Genomic DNA, 23,863 nt, shown 5'->3' with positions numbered 1-23,863 from the left:
AGTGGGACATTTTTGTAGGAAGTGTAATGTCATTAAAATATGTACTTGGGTATGTATTCACTGGAGCCAACGGTTTTCGAGTTTGAATGTCACTTTTGTACATTTTTCTTGAATAATATTTCGCCTTAACGAAAATGTGTTCCAGCACAAAATTTAATTGCATTAAATTTCCTACAAACTGGCTGTATTCACTTTTGCTATGGGATTAATAGTTTGCTCCTGGCGAGCGAGAGAAGGCGAAAATCTGGTATGTGGTATTTGAAGGCTAAGCAGATTGCATAAAACTCAGTGGTAGGGGCAGCTGGATCACACTTTATAAGGTCATTAATATGTTTCTAACAGCCTGCACCGCACTAAAGAGTAAGTACAGTGAGAGAAAGCAACGACGTTGGGTGAGCAGAACCGTGTGGTCCACAGCTGGGCAACCACGACCAGCCCCGCGTTGGCACCCGCCTGGGCGTGGCGCGCAAGGACCTGTTCAACATGATCTCGCTGCTGCTGCCGGGCACGGCCATCACCTTCATGGGGGAGGAGATCGGCATGGAGAACACGCACGTCTCGTGGGAGGACACGGTCGACCCCTGGGCGCTCAACGCGGGGCCCGACCTCTACGAGTCGGTCACCAGGGACCCGGAGCGCACGCCCTTCCAGTGGAACACCAGCGCCAACGCAGGCTTCACCGACGAGGGCGTCAAGCCCTGGCTGCCCGTCAACGAGAACTACCTGCAGGTCAGTGCTCTGCATCCCCAACTCGCATTCACAGCCATTTTACCACTTGCTGAGCAACAAGTGTCCAAGTTAGAATATCTGTATCTGCACAACTGACGACAATAGCCGCATAAGGAAACATTTCAAAACTACCTGGCCAGCCGGGGTGGCCGGGCGGTTCTAGGCGTTACAGTCTGGAACAGTGCGACCGCTACGGTCGCAGGTTTGAATCCTGCCTCGGGCATGGATGTGTGTGATGTCTTTATGTTAGTTAGGTTTAAGTAGTTCTAAGTTCTAGGGGACTGATGACCTCAGAAGTTAAGTCCCATAGTGCTCAGAGCCATTTGAACCATTTTTAAAACTACCTCATGTTACTACAGTTCGTTACTCCTCCAAATACCCAGCAGCATACATAATTCACTTCTCAAGCCTTCAGTCACTGAGCGAAATGCTGCAACAGCTATGTTAGTGGGTTAGTATGTGAGAGGATGCCTATTTATCTGCAAAACGTCACATCTGCTAGTGTTGAGGATCAGTTGTCACTCCCCACACCAACCGTCGATAATCTGCAGGTCTCCTTGCATTTCGTTATAATTCTCTTGTGTTGCGACTTCTCTGTGTATAACAGCATCATGTCTGATGCAACTTACGTCGTTATCCACTAGGTCATTTATACACGGTTCGCAATGCGGAGTGGTTTTCATTGAATGCTATCTTTCGAAATGTTTCCCAAACGCAAGCGAAATGGAAGTGAGCACATGAGGAAGAGAATCAATGAGGTTACAGTTCACGGGTTCCCATATAATGACTAGAGTGGGAAAGCAGTTCCTGAAAAATCTTTGGGTGCTGATTGTAAGTGATCCTTGCACCACCCAAGTAACGAGCAGCTCTTAGTGGCTCGCCATCACAGTTTTCTTTATCTTAAATACCTTTGTGACTAATGCCCTTTTGGCATATTTATTATTTTATAAATGACATGTAAGTACTGCCAGTCTTTCACGACGATTCCGTACTTATTCTCTATCATACGTTTTTAGTCATAATTCTGTGAGCATGTTATAGAATATAGATCATTCTTTCTTTTAAATTCTGTGGAAGACACTCCTAGCAGTGTCGAAACCAAAAATAGTGACCGAGAGCTGATTTTCTTTCAATTGTGAGCCATATGTTTGTGACTATTACAGCGCCATCTATCACAAAGCGAAAAAAGTGGTCCAACTAAAACATTCATATTTCTTTACGTACTACACGAATATGTAATAAAAATGGGGGTTCCTATTTAAAAAAAAACGCAGTTGATATCCGTTTGACCTATGGCAGCGCCATCTATCGGGCCAACCATGGCACCATCTGGTTTCCCCCTTCAAGCTAGACAAGTTTCTTTCTCTGTAGTTTTTTCGTTTGACGCTTATTTCCTGAGATATTTGGCCCGATCACGATCAATGGACCACCTTGTATATACTGAGAAAAGTAGTGGTCCTATAAAACTACCAAGGAGTACTCCCGGAGTTACTTTCGAGCCTCGAGAGTTCTGTCTGTTGACAATGAGATGCTGTGTTTTGTTAGCTGGAAACTCTTCAGTCCAATCACAGAGTTGATCTGATATTTCGTACATTTGTATTTTGTTCATTAGTCGGCAATGCTCAATAGTATCGAAAGCCTTTCGGAAGCCAAGGAACACAGCATCAATATGGGCGCTGATATCTACTGCTTTATGGTGGATGAACGGAGCGATCTGAGTTTCACACGATCGTTGTTTTCGCAACCCAGTTGATTCCTACAGAGAACATATTCGTTCTCCAGAAATAACATAAATTCTACGACAGCCCGATGTCAGAGATACAGGCCTATAGTTTTGTGCGTCTGTTCGATGACCCGTTTTGAAAATTTATGATGAACCATCCTGGCATCTGGGTTAACAGATTTAAGAAACAGAAAACCTAAATATGGATGGCTGGACAGTGAATAATCTCCGAAATTCCCGAGAACTCCGTACACACATCTAATGGGTAGTAAATTGGTGGGGGAGGACCAGTACGTTGGTCAGCTCGTCGCATCGATGTTACTCACTTGGATGTTTGGGTGTGGGGACACTTGAAATCGTGGGTATTTGTGAGCTCCCTTAGTGATGGACTAACAAATATGGGGATGCGTCATCAGTGGGCACTAGCGCATCTGTGACCAACCTGAAGTTAAACTTATAGTTTGTGATTTCATGAGAAGGCGGAGAAAAGGTTCCTTACTATGAATGAACTACAAATTGGGCAACTCTTTCAGCGAAGAATCGCAAGTGCAGGTCATATGTAACAGTTAGCAGATTACATTAGAAGCTCTGCTGTTTCACAGTAACAGAATAATGTGTTCTGATTGTTCTACTCGTTTGTTCACAGCGTTCTGTACGTCGTCCGTAATAGCAAAGGGCTTACCGTGGAAGATATGTGTTTCGCAGTAGTGAAGATGAACATGAGTTCATAGCTCTTAAGGTTTGCATTTTAGGACCGTTTTATTTTTTTGGTCCATACCACATGTGGCAAAATATGGAATACTGTACTTTTTTAAAAACATCTCTATATACAGGTAGCATGGAGGTAGCAGGAGTAAAGTACACGGAGCGAAAAGTTATATACAACTTGTACAGAAACCAGACGGCAGTTATAAGAGTCAGGGGACATTAAAGGGGAGTAGTAGTTGCGAGGGGAGTGAGATGGGGTTGCAGTCTATCCTCGATGTTTTTCAATCTGTGAAATGAGCAAGCAATGAAGGAAACCAGAGAAAAATTTGGAGAGGGGGTTTAAGTTCAGCTGGAATAAATAAAAACTTTGGTTTTTGCAGTGATATTACAATTCTGTCAGAGACAACAAAGGACTTGGAAGAGCAGTTTCATGGGATGAACAATGTCTTGAAAGGAGGATGTAACATGGACATTAACAAAAGCAAAACAATCGCAATGGAATGTAGTCGAATTAAATCCGGCGTTGTTGAGGGAAATACACTAGTGACAGTGAGAGTTGCGGTAAGTTTAGCTATTTGGGCAGCAAAATAACTGGTGATGGCTGAAGTAGACAGGATATAAAATGTAGACTAGCAACGGCAAGGAATCCATTTCAGCAGAAGAGATATTTGTTAATACCGGATATAGGTTTAAGAGTTAGAAAGTTTCTTCTGAAGATCTTTGTGGCCTTTTATGTAAGTAAAACGTAGAGGATAAACAGTTCAGACAAGAAGAGAAGCTTTTGAAATATTGTACTACAGGAGAATTCTGAGGATTACATGGGTAGGTCATGTAACCAATGAGGTGATCGAATTGAGGAAAAGAGAAATTTCTGGCATAACTTGACGAAAAGAAGAGATCGGTTGGTAGGATTCATTCTGAGACATCAAGGAATCACCAGTTTAGCATTTGAGGGAAGTATGTGAGGTAAAAATTGTAGGGGGAGATCAAGAATACCGCAAGTAGGTTCAAAAGAATGTAGGATGCAGTAGTTATTCGGAGATGAAGAGGCTTGCACAGGATGCAGTAGCGTGGAGAGCTGCGTCAAACCAGTCTTAGGACTGAGGACCACAACAACATCAACAACAGTAGCAGCAACAACAACAATAACAATATGTACAGGGTTGTTGTTGTTGTGGTCTTCAGTCCTGAGACTGGTTTGATGCAGCTCTCCATGCTACTCTATCCTGTGCAAGCTTCTTCATCTCCCAGTACCTACTGCAGCCTACATCCTTCTGAATCTGCTTAGTGTATTCATCTCTTGGTCTCCCTCTACGACTTTTACCCTCCACGCTGCCCTCCAATACTAAATTGGTGATCCCTCGATGTCTCAGAACACATGTACAAAATAAAACTGTCTCGGAAAATATTTGGAATAAGACTGGCATGGGATTGATCCCTGTTAACGAAAGTCCCAGAAGATGTTGGAAATGGCTGCAGTTGATGCAATGCAGTGCTCATCTCGATTTATCAAACTGAGAGACAACTACTCCTGTGGGATAACAGCTATCTCATTTTCAGTGTTTTACTGTAGCTCTCCCAGCGTGTGAACATTTTTTGAATACACTTGACCCTTCAGTTTGTCGTACAAGTGAAAATCACAAGGAGAGATATTAGGCGAGCAAGGGGTAAGGTGGCCAGGAGATTGCACAGCATCTGCTAATTGTCCTCTCCTCGCTGAACATCTGATAGATGTCAAGATTATCAAGCGGTGTGTGCTGCTGCTCCACATTACTCAAAATATCCGTACATCCGTTCGTCTTCTCTGATTTTATCCACACAATATTTAAACAATTTCTAGACTTCCCGATTGAAATTAACAGTTTGGTGAAAGAATCGAGTTACGGTGGGAACACCAAACGGTGAGCACCAAAAAGTAGTCTTGAGATTATTCAGCGACTCTCCAGAATGCTGATGGGGATTTTGCGCTGCATACTGGCAAATGGTTGTAAGTTCACGTACTCTGACAGTTTGAACAGTGCCTCATTTGAAGCAATGAAAAACTGAGAAACCGAAAACTCCTGATTCTACTTTCCTCAAAATGAACTGGCAGAACTCAATTCGCGGAGGTTAGTCTGGACGCATGAATTTATGCATAACAGCAAATTTGTACCGATTAAGATGCAAATACTTTCTGAAAATGTTTCGACACGACGATCTTTTAATCCTCACTTGTACAGAGAAACGGCGTTAAAATTTGGTCGGACTTTGTTCCAGGCTTTCCTTCACTTCAGGAACGTTTTCTAGTGTTCCGACTCCTTTTGGATAGTTACGGTTTTTATTAGCTATTCGGTCCGTTTCGTAGCATTTTATAATTAAGATTCACATGGCTGACTTCGCTTGATGTTTTGCCAAAATCTTCCAGTCTTAAACTCCGTGAATACAGTCCCAGCAAGTTTTCCACGAATTCTGTTCCGCATACAGACGATAATAAACACGCTCTGTTTTATCGTGAGCACCATTTTACATTGCATTCAATTGGTCCACTAAACACATCTTCTGCTCTCACTCACTCAAACGTAACCAGCGGCAAAATGTTCATGTTGGAGCACAAAAAAGGTAAATATGCTCCTCCTTAAAAGATTCTGACAGGGAAGTGGGGAACCAGCTGTCTCAACCCTCATTCCGCCTTCCGCACCAAAAATTTTGGTATGCGAGCATGTTCTCGGCCTTTTAACATAAAACATTCCAAATCCTTTTTCCTAGCCTGTCTTTGTACTGAAGCATTCATATTCAGCATCTGCCTCTCACTGCCACTGTCTATATATGTCTCTTTTCCACTGTCTCCTTCAATCCCACTGGCAATTTCTACTTTCCATTTCTCCCACAGTCACTGCCTTCATCTCTTTCTCTCGCTTTTGTGTACCACTGTCTCGTACTCTGCCAGTTTCACTATCTCCTTGTCCCACTGCCATTGTCGCTGTCCTATTCTTTTTCTCTTCCGTTGCCACTTTCACTTTCTTTTTTTGCTTATAATCTGCTGTCTTTCTCTTCAGCTACCGATATCTCCTCTCCATATGTGTCCTTGAAGATGGTTTACTTGGCGGCTTCATTCTTACAACGGGAAACTATAGCACTTGAGTGTAATGGATGCAGGACACCGGCCAGTTTTGGGGGTCCAGACACCTTTGCCACTCCTAAGCCTCTGTAGAGGTTCCAATAGTCTCTCTTTTTCATTTCCACTGTCTCCTTTCTCTTTTGCTCACACTGTTTCTTTCTCTATCCACCTCCGTTCCTCTTTCACTGCCTCTCACTGACCATCACAACCTCCTCTCTTTTTGGCTCCCATTGCCATTGTCTTCGTCCATCCCTCTTTCTTCTTCACTGCCACTTTCTGCCTCTCACCATCAATGTCTCTTCTCGTGTTCCATTCCACTGGCACTGTCTCCTCTCTCTTCCACTGACACTGTCTCCATGATACTCTCTTTCAACAGAAAAAAAGGCGAATATATTCGCTTGTCAAAATTTTTGGTTAGGAAGATGGAATGAAAACTGATGCAACTGGTTCACCGCTTTTCTATCAGAGTCTTTTTAAGGAGGAACATGTACGCCCTTTTTTGTGCTCTGACCGGAGCATTTTCAGCTGGTTCACTTCTTTTCTCTCTTACAGCAGAGCGTGTTGCTTATGTAAAACGAATTCTTAAGGTCAGTAAAGTTTTAACGGTATACACTTCGAGACATTTACATATTTTGACACATGTAAACAAAAAACAAATGTGCTTAATATAAGTTTAACACAAAATGGTCTTCCGTCCACCGCAAATCGCTTTACATTACTTCACATAAAAACGCTCAGCATTTTAGGCTGCACCCACAGTACAACAAAAAATGCAGTATTTGATGTACAAGTAGAAAGAATTTCTTATAAAACAACAATTTTTTGTAAGGTACTTCCGCCATCACGTCGCACCGTCGAATAATTTCCAGGTCCATTCAGCCTGTATAGGCGTGGAATGTTAATTATAAAGAGACAGCGCGTCATAGAGTTTTGTCGGTGAAAAATGACGATTAAAACATATGAAACTTCCTGGCAGATTATTCTGGATTAAAACAGTTAGATGACCTTTTAACTCATGTGCTGACCCCAGAACCCTCTCTATGTGTTCACTATGTCAGTTAAAACCGGATATTATGTGCATCTGGATCTAGGCAATGGATAATGATTTAAAAAAAGACTTCAAGATTCTCAATATTACAAACCTAACAATGTGTGATAAAAATTTCGATGATTTTCCATAAACAGGAATTATAGAAGTATCTATCTCCACAATTGCTACTTGTGGTACCCAAAAATAACGTTTTTTTCGTGGTTTCCTCAGGAATCGCCCATGAACAATTGGTGCTTTCATAAGCCTCCATAGGTTCGTCCTAGAGCACACCTAATTAGGAAGATCACCCAATTTGCTAATTTTGCCTGGGCTGTAGTAAATGTGTAATGTTTAAATTTTCATAAAGTATTATAGGATAGCTACAGTATGTTCGTTCTTCCGATAGGTAGACAAATAGTCGCTAGGCCAAGTGATATCCAAAACACTTAAACCGCTCTCTCTGTGATGAATAGAACCTGAGATATGATCACCTGAAAAATCGAATTTTCTCACGCGGCTTTTTGTAAAATGGTGATATCGTGCAGGACACAACGAAGTACTGACAGAGAATGCGGATGATGTGCACGCGCAGACACATGACACCACCGATTGATGCATCGCGGTTTCCAGTATTTTCTGTAATGGGCAGTTCTCCTGTTTCTTGACAAGGGTCAGTTCCGCGTCAATAGTACAAATATTTTGTTGGCTCTTTTCTTTTACCCACTCTCCATTTTAAACTAGACACCGTTTGGAGAGTAGAGGCACATTTATTTATTGGTTTGAAGCCTATTGATGATTTATAGCGCATTGCTTAATCCAAACTTATCATCGTCGAAGAGTTTCTCAATTTTCTTTCCTATCAATCGTTCATGTTACCAACTTAGAAGTACGAGATGTTAAGCTGATTGTGGAACAGTCGTGGCACTTATCTGCCCTTCATATCTTCGGGAGTGTGTGAATGGTATTTTGGGGACAGTCTGATGGTATATCTCCACACTCGTAGATTCTACAAACTAATTTGAATAGTCGTTTGGTTACCACTTCCCATAACGATTTTAGAAATTGCAAAGGAATGATCTGACTTACGTAGCCATTAATATACGTGATTGTGTGCCTGTTGGCAGGGCATCAACGTTGAGTCTGAGCTGGAGGCGGACCTGAGCCACATCAAGGTCTACAGGAAGCTGGTGGACGCCCGAGGCTGGCGCGTCGCTCAGCGGGGAGCGCTCGACACCGCCATCATCTCAGAGTGGGTCTTCGCCTTCACCAGGTCAGTCAATGCTGTCTGCCTCTCACACTTTAGTTGTAGTGGCGTCAACAGGCAAAACAATTTTTCTGAATTTCAACAGTCTGCTGCACTGGCTGTCATTTGTTGGATTAAAATATCCATTTATTTTCGATTCTCCTCTACCATACAGACTCAGTTGTGTAGCCGTTCTTAAGCGTCTAGGCCCACTGCGTATCTTGATGCACTGGTTATAACGGGTAAGGTGCAGATATTTTTATATGTGGTACGTTAACATGTACAAACATCAGCGTGTTCGTTGTTCTTCCCACAAAGACATCAAAAACTTTATGACCTGGTGTTTTCTACATGGTCGTAACTGCACCACTAAGAGGGGTATGCCTGTCAGTATAGCCTAACTGCTTTGCGTCCGCACGTCCATATTTGAGTATCTGATCTGCTACCCAGAGGTGAATAAGTATTAAGGGTTTGCTCTTGCCACGCATATTTGGTGGTACTAACCAACCTAAAAACATATTACTTACAATAGCTATACTTATCAGTCTGCTAATGACGTAAGTACTGATGTAATAACTCAGTCACCAGCAAATATTTGCACCTATGTGCATTAAATCCTGTGTGTCAGAGGTATGTCAGTAAATATGGTAAACGTGTGTGAATTTCCAAGGTATCAAAATGCTGAGAACATCGGTCCCTAGTCTTACACACTACTTAAACTAACTTATGCTAACAACAACACACACACCCATGCCCGAGGCAGGACTCGAACCTCCGTTGGGAGGGGCCGCGCAGTCCGTGATATGGCGCCTTAAACCGCTCGGCCACTCCGCGCGGCCAAATATGATAAAAGATAGCTCAAAAATTTTCTCGTGGCATATGAGACAAGTGGTGTTGCGAAAGACATGTAATGTAATATAAAACATGTAGCTAAAAGGCTACTCAGGAATATTAGCGTGTGACTTGCAGAAAACAGATTAACACTTAACTGCAACAAAACGCAATGTAAAACGTTCTGACACGGAACTCCCGTAAAAGCAAAATTGCACTGTCTCAAGGTGATCGAACAGCCATGAAATGAACTCTCTCTGTTACCACTGTACAAATATTCCATCATGGGTTTTGTTTTTGACAATATTGACTCATTCAGAAAACCTTGCAGCATTTTCACTGAACACTAGGCAAAAAACCATATGCATTTCAACAGGAGTCCTTTAAGCACTGCGCAGAAAGGTGTACACTATTCTGCAGGTTTAATTTTCAACTACTACAGCAGTGGATGACAGCTACCTGCGGATTATGGCTCGGAGGAAAATTGGCAGCAAAGCCACCATGTTGAATAATGCTTTTCGTGCAGCCACAGGAGGTCGTGTTACGATCCAAACTTTGCGCAATAGGCTGCATGATGCGCAACTTCACTCCCGACGTCCATGGCGAGGTCCGTCTTTGCAACCACAACACCACGCAGCGCGGTACAGATGGGCTCAACAAGCCGAATGGACCGCTCAGTATTGGCATCACGTTATCTTCACCGATGAATGTCACATATGCCTTCAACCAGACAATCGTCGGAGACGTGTTTGGAGGCAACTCGGTCAGGCTGAACGCCTTAGACACACTGTCCAGAGAGTGCAGCAAGGTAGAGGTTCCCTGCTGTTATGGGGTGGCATTATGTGGGGCCGACGTACGCCGCTGGTGGTCCTGGAAGGTGCCGTAACGGCTGTACGCTACGTGAATGCCATCCTCCGACCGATAGTGTAACCATATCGGCAGCATATTGGCGTGGCTTTCGTCTTCATGGACGACAATTCGCGCTCCCTTCGTCCACATCTTGTGAATGACTTCATTCAGGATAACGACATCGCTCGACTAGAGTGGCCAGCATCTTCTCCAGACATCAACCCTATCGAACATGCTTGGGAGAGATTGAAAAGGGCTGTTTAAGGACAACGTGACCCACCAACCACTCTGATCTACGCCTAATCGCCGTTGAGGAGTGGGATAATCTGGACCAACAGTGCCTTGAACTCGTGGATAGTATGTCACGACGGATACAGGCATGCATCAATGCAACAGAACGTTCTACTGGGTGTTAGAAGTACTGCTGTGTACAGCAATCTGCACCATCACCTCAGAAGGTCTCGCTGTATGGTGGTACAACATGCAATGTGTGGTTTTCATGAGCAATAAAAAGGTCGGAAATGATGTTTATGTTGCTCTCTATTCCAATTTTCTGTACAGGTTCCGGAACTCTCGGAACCGAGGCCAAACTTTTTTTGATGTGTGTATTTCCTAACATGAATAGATACAACAAAATATCTGTGAAGGTATTCCACAGTGGTGCTTTCTACACCTGACAAATTTCAAATTTGTTTCCGTATTTTACCATGGTCTCTCTTCTGAGCGTCATATTAAATAACTTCTTCTCTACTGGGTCCGCAGGTTGCATAATGTCATAATATGACATCTTCTTTGCACTTTAGAAAATTTTACGTAGGGTGCGAAAAGGTCAAACTATGAACATTTTGAAAGAACTACAAAAACAAATAATAGATATCCGGATGACATAAAATGGACCTCAAACATAAAAATTGTCTGGATAACTGTATTGACGTGATAGATAAAGGGAAAACACAACACAATAGACAGCAATAGACAGCATTAAGATAATGCAAAATTACCTCTGGGAAAAAATCTGTGATTACATATGATATAATGTACTTGTTAACATAAGGCGTAAATGGAACGGCCTGTCATTTGACGACTGTCAAAAAATTATATGAAATTTCTATAGAAGGTAAAAATACGAGTACATGATCTATATTAATAATGCAGTAAATGAAAGAAATTATATTTCAAGATGTTTTATGGATGTCACTTCATCTAGACGTAAGCATAGTAAAGTTAAGAGCGAAAGAAACTGTTAGACCTGCCTAATACCGTGTAGGGCCCAAGTGACCACGCAGAAGTGCCGCAATACGACGTGGCATGGACTCGACTAATGACTGAAGTCGTGGTAGAGGGAACTGACACAATGAATACTGCAGGGCTGTCCATAAATCTGTAAGAGTACGAGGGCGTGCAGGTCTCTTCTGAATAGCAAGTTGCAAGGCATCCCAGATATACTCAATAATTTTCATGTCTGGGGAAATTGGTGGCCATTGGAAGTGTTTAAACTCAGAAGAGTGTTCCTGGAGCCACTCTGTAGCAATTCTGGACGTGCGTACGGTTTCACATTGTCAAGCTCGAATTGCCCAAGTCCGTCGGAATGCACAATGGACATGAATGGATGCAGGTGATCAGACAGGATGGTCACGTACGTGTCACCTGTCAGAGTCGTATCTAGACGTATCAGGGGTCCCATACCACTCCAACAGCACACGACCCACATCATTACAGAGTCTCCAACAACTTGAACAGTCCCCTCCTCACAAGCAGAGTCCATGGATTTATGAGGCTGTCTCCATAGCCGTACACGTTCATCCGCTCGTTACGGTTTGAAACGAGACCTGTCTGATCAGACAACATGTTTCCGGTCATCAACAGTCCAATGTCGGTGTTGACGGACCCAGGCGAGGCGTAAAGCTTTGTGTCGTGCAGTCTTGAAGGCTACACGTGTTGATTGTCGGCTCCGACAACCCATATCGATGACGTTTTGTTGAATGGTTCGCACGCTGACACTTGTCGATGACTCAGCATTGAAACATGCAGCAATTTGCGGAAAGTTGCTCTTCTGTCACGTTGAGCGATTCTTTTCAGTCGGCGTTGTTCCCGTTCTTGCAGGATCTTTTTCCTGCCTCAGCAATGTCGGAGATTTGATGTTTTACCGAATTCGTGCTATTCACGGTACACTCACTTGATCGCTACTTCGGAGATGCTGTGTCGTGCGCCGACTATAACAACACGTTGAGACTCACTTTAATATTGATAACTTGCCATGGTAGCAGCGGTAGCTAATAATGAATGCGCTAGGCAATTGTTGTCTTATATAGACGTTGCCAACCGAAGCGCCGTATACTGCCTGTTTACGTATCACTGTATTTGAATATGATTGCCTATATCAGTTTCTTAGGCGCTTCAGTTTAAAAGATAAAGGTCTCATAGTAGCGTTACAGAAATGTGGAATAAAATGTTTTATTAGAGGGCTGGAACTTAACTAGTGGCAACTATTTATTCACAACCGATACAAAAGAGTTACATGTTTGCACCTGTTACTGTCCTTCAAAGTAGTCACCAGTGTTTTGTAGAACCCGTTGCCAGCGATGTGGAAGGCGTAGTATACGTTAGCAGAGCCTGTTCTGTTGATGGTGCGAATGGAGCGATCTACTGGCCGGCGAATCTCTGGAACAGTTCTGAAGCGAATGCCGCGAAGTGGTTCCTTCATCTTCGGAATCAAATCAAAGTCACAAGGACTTAAATCCGGGGAGTATGATGGATGTTACAGTACTTCCCAGTCTCATCGACCGAACAGAGCAGCCACAACTTGCGTCGAATGCGCCCGCGCATTGTCGTGCAAAATGATGGGTGGGTTGTGCAGAAAGTGTCGCCGCTTCTTTTGCAAAGCTGGTCGCAGGTGATACTCCAAAAACGAACTGTAATACTGTGCACTGACGGTCTGCCTTGGAGGAACGTAGTGCGTTAGGATAACACTATCACAGTAGTACACTGAATCACCATAACTTTAGATCGCTCCATTCGCACCATCAACAGGCTCTGCTAACGGTATACTATGCTTTCCTATTTTGAAGGGCAGTAACAGGTGCAAACATATAACCCTTTTGTATCAGTTGTGAATAAATAGTTGCCACTATTTAAGTTCCAACCCTCGTAAATGTAATGTCGACAGGAACACTTGAAAATGGCACAAATGCCGATACAAGCTTGTAGTATACCTATGTAAAAACAGCAAGAAAGAAACTATTTTCAGCTAAAGTACAAAGATGATGTTGCTTCTACGCAGTCAGTTGATTTACAAAATGAATAAATAAAGATGAAACAGAATTAGGTAGCCATCTGTCCTATAAGGTTAAGTGGTCCAAATAACGCGATAAACTGTAATGTTTGATGAGCCGAAATTCAAGTGTTGCCGGCCGCGGTGGTCTAGCGGTTCTAGGCGCTACAGTCTGGAACCGCGATACTGCTACGGTCGCAGGTTCGAATCCTGCCTCGGGCATGGATGTGTGTGATGTCCTTAGGTTAGTTAGGTTTAAGTAGGTCTAACTTCTACGGGGCTGATGACCATAGATGTTAAGTCCCATAGTGTTCAGAGCCATTTGAGTTCAAGTGTTCTGGGAGATGAAGATAATTTGTGGAGCGGTCTGTCAATTGTGTGATGTCTGTGCAGGACGCTGGATGGGGAACCGACGGTGGTGGTGGTGGGTAACCTGGGAACCGACGTGGAGACTGTAGACCTGTCGGCCACCTTCGCTGGTCTGCCTGACCAGCTGACTGTCCACGCCGCCAGCATCTCCTCCAGCACGCAGAGCGGGTAAGTGGCGCCACGGCCTCTGAATTCAAGGCTCACTTCGTCTATAGGTGAGGATTTATATGTGCCTTTTATGTGTGTATCTTTCAGAGATACACAATACAAATTGAGAAATAATGAAATCAAGAAGAAAGTAGAATGTGTGTGTTGGCGAAATTCAGAGATGGCTTTATTGCAACTTTGAGAATACTTTCCACGCTCACACAGAGCAACAGCAAGTGGTCAGAAGATAGTAAGTTGTATACAACCTCTCTAGCACTTTATAATTTACTGACGGTTATGAATGGCAAGCGTTGATTATCAAGTTCTGTAAAAAAAATTAGGTAAATGACAATGTTCAAATTAAATTTATAGACCAAATTTGCTTATATAATCTGTTTGGTAAAATACCTGCAGATAGTGAAGATGTCATTGGTTTGTCAGAGGTCTTAGAAAGAATTGGAGAGGTTTTCCAAGGAATTTATAGTAATTTGTAAGGTTGCAGGGGGTTTATGATTTTTTTTGCTTGCTTATTATTGAATTGAGAACCCTGTGTGAGATGAATTGACAAGTTTAATGTCGCAATATTTCTCACCAAATTACAGCTTTTCACACAGTTTTCAACTCACCGACATAAAAACACCGCAACGGATAATGCATTTTGCCAACATCAAAAAGTGAAATAAGTTTATACACAACAATATTAAATATTAACTCTGTGAAAGAAGCACAATATTATGAAAGTTAAATCGGAAGTTTCTTTACATTAATCCTAAGCACAATAATGTGAAAGTTTAATTGGATGTTTCTTTACAAAATTGCTTCTACACATATGTTATGATGTTGGTCAGTACTACGAAAATCGTCCGATTCCGGTTCAAAGTTCGGTACTATTTAGGATGACAATCAAGTATACGGTGGATGGATAGTCAAGTGACAAATTTGAGCGCAAGAGTACCCAAGGCCGCTCGAGTTTACAGTGGACGCAAGCTGGTGAACCAATGAAGTTTACGCCTCTGTATGTGCTATTTACCTTAAGCTGCGACGTGTTGCTGTCTGCAAGGCCGCTCTCTCCCACTGAAATTCCTACGAAACTAATCTGGCCTTTGCTGAACTTTCCAGCAGAAACTTTCCCTATGTTTCTCGTTATGCGAGAAAACATGTACTCAGCCCTTTTCTTATTATGTGGCGATATACACACGCATGGTTGGAGCAGCGTGCATATTATAGTGCCCTCTCAGTTCTCACAAGAACAATTAATTAATTTGGCTGGTTCGTTTCTCCACAGTTGGAGCTAAACGTTGTTACAGCTAATTTTAGCTGGAGTGCAGCTGCTGTGAATGCAGTGTCCACACCAATTTCTTCTCTGTGTCGTATGGAGCGTTATGCACTCCGTTATGCACTTGACACCAGTTCAGAGAAGAGTCCTCTACACCAAATTTCTCTCTTTCCCTACTCGTGGCAGAACTGCCTCCCTCCACTTGGGTTCCTTTTTCACATCATGGCTTTTTTAGACCAATAGGAGCGTTCCTCTCATTTTGTTGATGCACCCTCTACCACTCGCAACGGTCCTTCTATCAAACTGCATCGAAACTTCAGTAGTTTTCTCCTTCCTAGTGAGTTTTCGCTAATCGGACGTTTTGTGCCCGTTCTAGACGCCTAAAGTACATTGACCTTTCCATGTGTCGCACTCTGTGGATGAAAATGCGTCACTTGCTTTTGTTCGTATCCTGTTGGAATTTCGAAACGCAGTTTTCTAAAACTCCTTCTCTGCTCTTGCACCGATGCCCTCGCTACAGACCGAGTGGGGTGGCGCAGTGGTTAGACACTGGACTCGCATTCGGGGGGACGACGGTTCAACCCCGCGTCCGGCCATCCTGATTTAGGTTTTCCGTGATTTCCCTAAATCACTCCAGGCAAATGCCGGGATGGTTCCTCTGAAAGGGCACGGCCGACTTCCTTCCCAATCCTTCCCTAATCCGATGAGACCGATGACCACGCTGTCTGGTCTCCTTCCTCAAACCAACCAACCAACCAAACCTCGCTACAGGCGGCGCTCCAGCTTGTATCACCTGGCCCAGGGTCGCTGTTCTCTTTCCTGCCACCCCTTTAAGTGGTCGCCGGCGTAACTCCCACAATGTTGTTTCGCTACGCCGTTGTGGAGCTGGCTTTTCAAAACTAAAAGTGATTCGACTCGCATTCCCTGTTCTACCTTCCGCTCAAAGACATGCATTGCATAGGAATGGTGTGTTAATTACCGTCTGACTGTCATCCCTTTTTGCATTACATATTGATAGGCAAATGTTCTCATAACTGTCGATTTACATTAGATGTCATCTTCACCTGCTCATTGCGATTTGTTGAGGTCTCATGTAAGGTGCGAATCTGACCATTTATTCTGCCACCTTACATATAGTAACATTTTATATTAAACCGTGTCAAAGGGGAATGGTCAATATTCAGGGTTATGGCAGGAACGGTCATTTGAAATCTAGTAAACAAGGGCTCTAAAATGTATACCTTCAGAGCTATGAGCACTTGTTCAGCAGAAGAGACGTGTTTCATAGTAGCGAAGACTAAGAAGGAAGTGCTGATAGATCTTAATGTATGCATTTTAGGGACCACGTTTACTAGACTTCTTTTGCTTCGAATGATCCGTCCTGTCAATCCCTAAATGTTCACCGTTTCTCCTTGGCCACCCTGTACACACTTCAATAAATGGAAATTTTTATTACCAAGAGGAGCAAAACTGACGCACTACTCGATGAACAAGACGAATGCGAAGTGTGTGGTTTTTATTCCATCCTTCAGAGTCTACTGTAGTACAAAAAGTAAGGACTTCACATTCGCTACACAAACCACAAAAATAATACCATATGAATTAATGGCAACGTATTACGTAGACTCTTTGAAAAACCTCTGTTAACTCTCTGTTAAATTTCTTTGAGAAAATTTCAGCTTTTGCTTTTAATTACAATGCTCTATGCTCTATGATACATTTACTGCATTAAACTATGAATTGCGACAGTGTGGAATACGTTTGTGGCACACTGCGCACAGAAAGAGAAACATAAGTTATGCTTCTTCCGTTAAGAGGAAGAAGTTTTTTAACAAGATCTGTCAGAATGGAATATGCCGGATGCCAGAAACAGTCTGAAAAGCTTGTAAGGATGTTGCAGGGTTCATTGCGCTGTGAGTTTACTGTCAAGAAAAAAATTCGATATGCTGCGCCGTTACTGAGTTAATTAGCATTGAAATTAGGCAATCAGGCTGTTGTCACTGCAAATTCAAGCTGCCCGCCAGAGACGGTATCGCCAAACATGTTCTTTGTTTGGTTTCCTAAAACTGAACAAGAGAGCGATACAAAAATTGGCCGTGCAACGGTAGTAAGCATCGAACCCGAGGCTAAGGCTGAGCGGCCTTGTGCGCTATCATCTGTGCTAGAGGACAATTGATCCTAGTTGTATATAGCGGGGCCCTCGAATTTGCGCTCGCAAATGCCTGATTAGCTAACTTCAACGCTAACTAAATCAAATTTCTTCTTACCTCTTATTTTACAGCACAACCTACCCTTCAACACCTTTACAAGCTTTGCTGAATATTTCTGGCCACACTGCATGTAGATAATATCTGTTGGCCAATATGGTACCTTAAACGTCTAATACCATCTGACCAGTACAGACACTCCATCGCAGAAGCTTGTCTAAAGGTAAAGTGTTTTTGTTTCTGGTTCTGCATTCATTGTATCAGAAAATCAGCATAAGCATTCAATGTGTCAGAAAATCAGTGTATAAAGTCACCACTCAGTGTGAAACTTCATCGGTCGCAGGTTCGAATCCTGCCTCGGGCATGGATGTGTGTGATGTCCTTAGGTTAGTTAGGTTTAAGTAGTTCTACGTTCTAGGGGACTGATGACCACAGATGTTGAGTCCCATAGTGCTCAGAGCCATTTGAACCATTTGTTTGAAACTTCATTCATATTAAATGACCCACATGAAGCACAGAATGATGAAATGTAATTAAATAAAAATTTTCTGTTTTGTACCTAGTTTAACTACTCCGTTAGAAACATATTTTTCTAGTAATTAGTCGATTATGTTGTCTGACTTGAGCAACAGTTACGCTAAATGTTTACTGCCAGGATCTATTGATTATTTCTCCCGTAAGAGAAATGAGAGCACCTCCTGTTTATCCATTTTACTAAACATGTAGACTCTACCGTTCACTTTTCCCCAAAAAATAGAGAAAAGCATGAATGCAATACCAAACCAGTAACTGCAAAATCTTCCAGGATTTAACATCAATACATTTTGCAATGAGATACATGAATACATATGTATTCAGCAACTTGCTGCAGCATGATAAATGTCTTGTAGCTGATGTGGTGGATATTAAAGCTGAGTTACTTTTTACTCCATCGAAGGGTATCTTCACACAATCTCTTAAAATTAATGTTTTACGTTATTTTGTAACTAATATTGCTACTGAATACAGCAAAATTTCGTGATGTAATTTCATTGTCTTGCACTTACGTGAATGAACATCCTTAACTTCTGTCCAAGTCGCAGATACCCCTCTCTGTGGCATGGATTGAAAATAATTAATGTTATGTAGTTTTCGATGAGTCGTTGGAAATCATTCGTCGATCGTGAAGAATTCATTGTAGTTTTTTGAACTTCGCGAATACATGTGACTGCCGGCCGGGGTGGCCGAGCGCTTCTAGGCGCTATTGTCTGGAACCGCGCGACCGCTACGGTCGCAGGTTCGAATCCTGCCTCGGGCATGGACGTGTGTGATGTCCTTAGCTTAGTTAGGTTTAAGTTAAATTCTAGGGGACTGATGATCTCACAGGTTAAAGTCCTATAGTGCTCAGAGCCATTTGAACCAATACTTGTGACTAACACGTCATTACGAAAATAATTTGGAATTTGTTAGGAGGGTAGAGTTGTCGTCATTATTGTAGAATTGGCGTGTATGACAACAAGCGGAAGAGTGTGTGTTACTAGCCTTCAGCTTGTTTGCTACAGACGTATGATATCTTCACAGATGTGCCCGTGTTTCTTTGTTCCTTGTGTGCAGATAAGAGGTCGTATCTCCGTTGAGAATCGCGTGCTCTTTGTACAAGATTAAGGACATGTTAGGCCGTCTCGCAATAGAATTGCTGCCAATGTGAAGGTCTGGAGAATCTATCAGTCCCCCACAGTAGATAAGACAACGTATGAAGCTTAAAGCAGTGGGGCACTTATGTTGGTTTTTGTAATAGACAGAGATAAGAGTCTATCTAACTGTGGAGGCATCAATGTAGGAGCTTCAGTTGGTTAACACCGTTCACAAGGGTTCTTAAGAGTTACTTAGGGTGAAAAATAATATTAGCAGGGACATAGTATGATTCATCATTACACAGGGAATCTCACCACTACACAAGAATTGTTTAGGTACACTTTAATCCACGACCGCATGCACAGGGTGGACCAAATACAGCTGGCCCATAAAATTATAAGATTGAGGCGAAACTGACACTTCTTATTGGACGTGATAACTGACCATCACCGAAAATGCTGGGAACCGTGATTTCGGTGCACATGTTTGCACTTGTACATCTTCTGCATGGTGTGTCTCGGGTATTACACTGCGTGATTACCTTTGAATGAGTGAGAGGAGAAGACGTATTTACTGACCAACTGAATGCAACACAAAATGGTGTTTACGATAAAACAGTGTGTTTTGATAGCAAACTATTATGCCAACCACAATTCGTGAAAACTTGTGCAGAGCTGTTTACGGAAGAATTAATATTGGAAGAGTTTTGGCAAAACCTCCAGCGAAGTCTGCAGCACAAAACTTAGTGACAAGACGGTACGAAACGGAAAAAAACCCAACTATCCTAAAAAGAGTTCTTACACAAGCAGACATTGCTCAAGTGAAGGAAAGATTGGAACAACATTCGTTAATTATATGAATGCATGGTGTCTGTTTTTTCAGACATGTCGCAAAGAACAGACACTACGTATTCATGTAACTGATTCGTCTCGATGGGCAATGAATCCACAACTTTCAGTGTGGATGCACAACAACGTTCGACCACCGGCGGGAATCCAAAATTAGCTACCATGGAGGACATGAACGGGACCTGCGGATAGGTGCCGCTAGATGGGAATGGGGATCAGTAGCGGAGTGTGCTGAGATAGTCCTGGATTCGAGTCCCGGTCGGAGACACATTTTTCACTCGACGCCATTGATTTCGCATAAAGTCGCTATGCAACTGATATCATTAGCTCCTTCCCTTCTCTTTCCTTCCCCCCCCCCCTTTCCTCCTTCAATCTAAATGCATAAAGCATTTTGAATCTCAACGCCGTTTATTTGTTTAAGTGGGAATTGAGAGATGTCAGATCGTAACATATCAAAAACGAATTCCGTCTGTGTATGTGTGAGGGTTGCCCAGAAAGTAATGCACCGCATTTATTTTCTTCAACAATTCTTTATTGAACATAATGAAAATTAAACACATGAAAGAATGGTGTTTTATCCACACACGCTATTTTTTCACGTAATCTCCATCCCGTCCTGTGGCCTTCCTCCACCGCGAAACAAGGATGTGTGTGCCCTGTCGGCAGCAGCCCTTATTCTGGTGGCTTAGCCAGTGCTTCACTGTATGAATTACCTCCCCATCATCCTCAAAACGTCTTCCACGAATGGCATACTGTAATGGCCCAAACACGTGGAAGTGCGAGGGGTCAGGTATGACAGCCGTCGATGTTCTCCCCGACTGCTGCAAATCGTGGAGCTCCGCCAAGCCGCCTTGTGATGACCTTACACTTCGTGCCCAGCGACTAGCTGTGTTTCTGTTGACAGCTGATGCTCCATAGACTTTGCATAACCATTTGTGAATATTCCCCACAGTTTCTTTCTCTACAGCGAGAAATTCAATGACGACATGTTGCCTGTAACGTACATCACCTACAGATACCATTTTGAAACTGTCCTACAACTACGCTATCTTCGGAAGTGACGGAAACTACGCGCGCTCACTCAGGAGATTTGAAATAATACATACGTAACGCTTCGCATTCGTAGCGCTGTTTTCGGCTGAGAAAAAAAATGCGGTGTATTATTTTCTGGGCAACTCGTCAAAATTTGCTGGTGCGCATGGATTGAAGCATACAGATGAACATTTGCGTGTTGAGTTCCATCACTGGTTTGTGACTGAAGTGGAATCAGGACTCTTGGGGTCTCAATTTTTCTTTTCTTCGCAAGAGGCCCGGTTTACCCTGTCAGAGTGTGTGTACTTGCTGAAAATGTGCCATTATGCATCAGAAAATCCCCGTCATTATTTCGAACAGCCGTTACATAATGCCTAGATTAGTGTATGGCGCGCAATACCTGGTGTCCGCATCGTAACACGAGTCTTTCATCAAACTGTTAATGCTAACCGGTATGTCCTCCATGTAAAGCACATGTGGATCAAACAGCTGTAAGGAAGACAAAGCAATGGCGCACACCGCTTGAGAATCTTGCTACGAGTGCGTGAGCTGCTCGGTGAAGAGAGGACAGTCAGAAGGGTCAGTGGAATCCCCTGGCCACCTTGAATCTTGATGGCCAGATCTCTGTTTTTATAATTTTTACCTGAAGGGCAGAGTCATGTGTCAGGTGTTCTCAAACGGTCCTCAAAGGCTGGAAGAGCTGACCCAGAAGATTGAAACGCTGTTGGTGTGAAACGTCCCCTTAGAACAATTTTACACGACTGTGCTTAACCTGACACACAATATTATTTAGCGCAACGCAATCTGACTTTCAGAAATCCCTACAAAAGAATGGCCCTGACTAACATTAAACTATACCTTTCACAAATAACTTACCTCAGAAAAATCTTCATTACTCGAACTACTGCAATACAGCGAGCGCCACCATTGCCAGCTAAATAAAATATTCAAACTACAGAAGGCACTAACTACTGATAGGTATAGTTAGCAAATGAAAGATTTTAATGGAGAACAAACAATGTATTTACCTTAATATCATCACAAGTCATAATATATGTAATTTCAAAACTCCGCCATCTCTCTCCTCACATCCACCACTGCTGGCGGCTCACCTCTAACTGCGCAACGCTACGCGCTGTTCACATCCAGCTGCCGCTGCCTAACACTACAATAGCAGACAACAATGCAAACTAGCCACAGACTGCACACAGCACAGCCAGTGATTTTCATACAGAGCGCTATGTAACGTTGCCAATAAGAAAACATAAACAGCCTACTTACAGGTGCTATCCCTCAGACAGAGATGCTAAACGTGTCTCAGTTTTAGAAATTGAGCACAGCGCTGCATTGGCGTTAGGTGTAGCTATTCGTAGTATCTTCTGTGATGTTTGTTAATAAGGCTCAACCCTGCGTAAGTCTTATCGTAAATACTTTCCGAGCCAGATTTATTTGGTCACATTTATTATTGTATGGTGTCTCGAATTCCTACTTCGTCTGCTTCACGGTGCAGAGTAATATCTGAGGTCCGTGGTTGTAATGGTCGCCTGGTCGTAGATATTGCTAATTGCTATAATCGCACTATTTCACTCCCATTTACGGAGCTTGTTAGCACTTGATGTTAGGTTGGTGCCATTAAAATGCATTGTGTTGTGGTAATCGCTGCTACTTGCTGGATCGCTGCTGTCTCTCGATGCTGATGCTGGCTCTACATCTGGTTGTCTAGGGTTAAAAACATGAGGTTCCGTGTTTTTTATGTGCTTTTGATGATAACGAACGAGCGAAACCAACAAATATGTAAACTTCAAATATTTATTACTCTGGTGGCCATCTTAATTCCACTGTCCACCAAAGACCATGACACAACACAAAGTAGTACTTTCTTTACATGTTCTTTGCATTGTTTATCCGCCTCAAACAATAACACACAAACACACTTTACCAAAGTGACATTCCGACTGCCTCTCGACCCTTCTCGCTGCTTGTATTTATAACATTGTCAAAGAACTACTAAAAAGAGATATAGTTTATAAGTCACATGTACACCTGTTATCATAATTTGTGCATAAAAGTTATTAATTTGCATCGAGTGACATAATTTATAAATGTTGTTAAAATGACAGACAGATTTGTTGACTTGACAGAATAATTCTTTGTTACAAAAAGGCCGTTTTTTAGAAGTTTGTCAATTGACTTCTCTAATTTGCATAAATAAGTAAATAACATGAATTATTAAGAATTACATTGGTTTTCGTCTAAAATAGGATTGCTTACGTGAATACTGAGTGAAAACGCTCCTAGTGAACAAATAGGTTTCACTGGGTGATTTTTATTTAAGGAGATCCAAAATACCTAAGTTGGCCACTATTTTTCGTACTTCATATTAATTATTTAAGATGAACTTAGTGTTTTTACATGATGACATTTGCTGTATCAGTGATCAAGTGATATAATCTTTTGTGTGGGTCAGTTACTCAGTATAATTTAATGGGTTGACTGTTTATGCAGACATGTTATGCAATCATTGTTAACATACACAGTAACTTTTCTATAATCATAAATACTCGTTAAACTGGTTGAATTTGGAGGGTATCGCATACTTCGGTACAGTAAAGCCTTTAATATGTTCCGTTACATGGTGTACTAGACCAAAGTACCCTACAGCAGCAGAGGGACGGCACTGCTCCTTCCAGATTTGTAATCAGGGATTACTTCCATAAGTGCATTAGCTTCGCTCCGCTTAAAGAACTTCTCCTTACTTACCTATACCTACGCTGTAAGCCACTGCACAATGGATCGTATAGTGTAGTTTGAACCAAGTCTATCGATTTTCTATCCTGTTCCACTCGCGTATTGAGCGAAGGAAGAGTTACTGTCTATACGCCTGTGCAA

The 23,863-nt window shown here is 42.5% G+C and overlaps 1 protein-coding gene across 1 annotated transcript in view; it reads left to right on the top strand.

The window, feature by feature from the left end:
- The window catches only part of LOC126169258 (maltase 2-like), a 112,572-nt gene that overhangs the window by 81,147 nt on the left and 7,562 nt on the right, over window positions 1-23,863 (top strand). Inside the window, exons 7-9 of the mRNA XM_049920626.1 lie at window positions 418-729; window positions 8,412-8,557; window positions 13,875-14,018. Coding sequence (XP_049776583.1) covers window positions 418-729; window positions 8,412-8,557; window positions 13,875-14,018 — 602 coding nt within the window. The remainder of the gene's footprint in view (window positions 1-417; window positions 730-8,411; window positions 8,558-13,874; window positions 14,019-23,863) is intronic.

This window comes from Schistocerca cancellata, chromosome 1 (assembly GCF_023864275.1).
Source record: "Schistocerca cancellata isolate TAMUIC-IGC-003103 chromosome 1, iqSchCanc2.1, whole genome shotgun sequence".
NCBI lineage: Eukaryota > Metazoa > Arthropoda > Insecta > Orthoptera > Acrididae > Schistocerca > Schistocerca cancellata.
The sequence above is the reverse complement of the archived record's forward strand: the minus strand, read 5'-3'. Positions and strand labels throughout refer to the sequence as shown.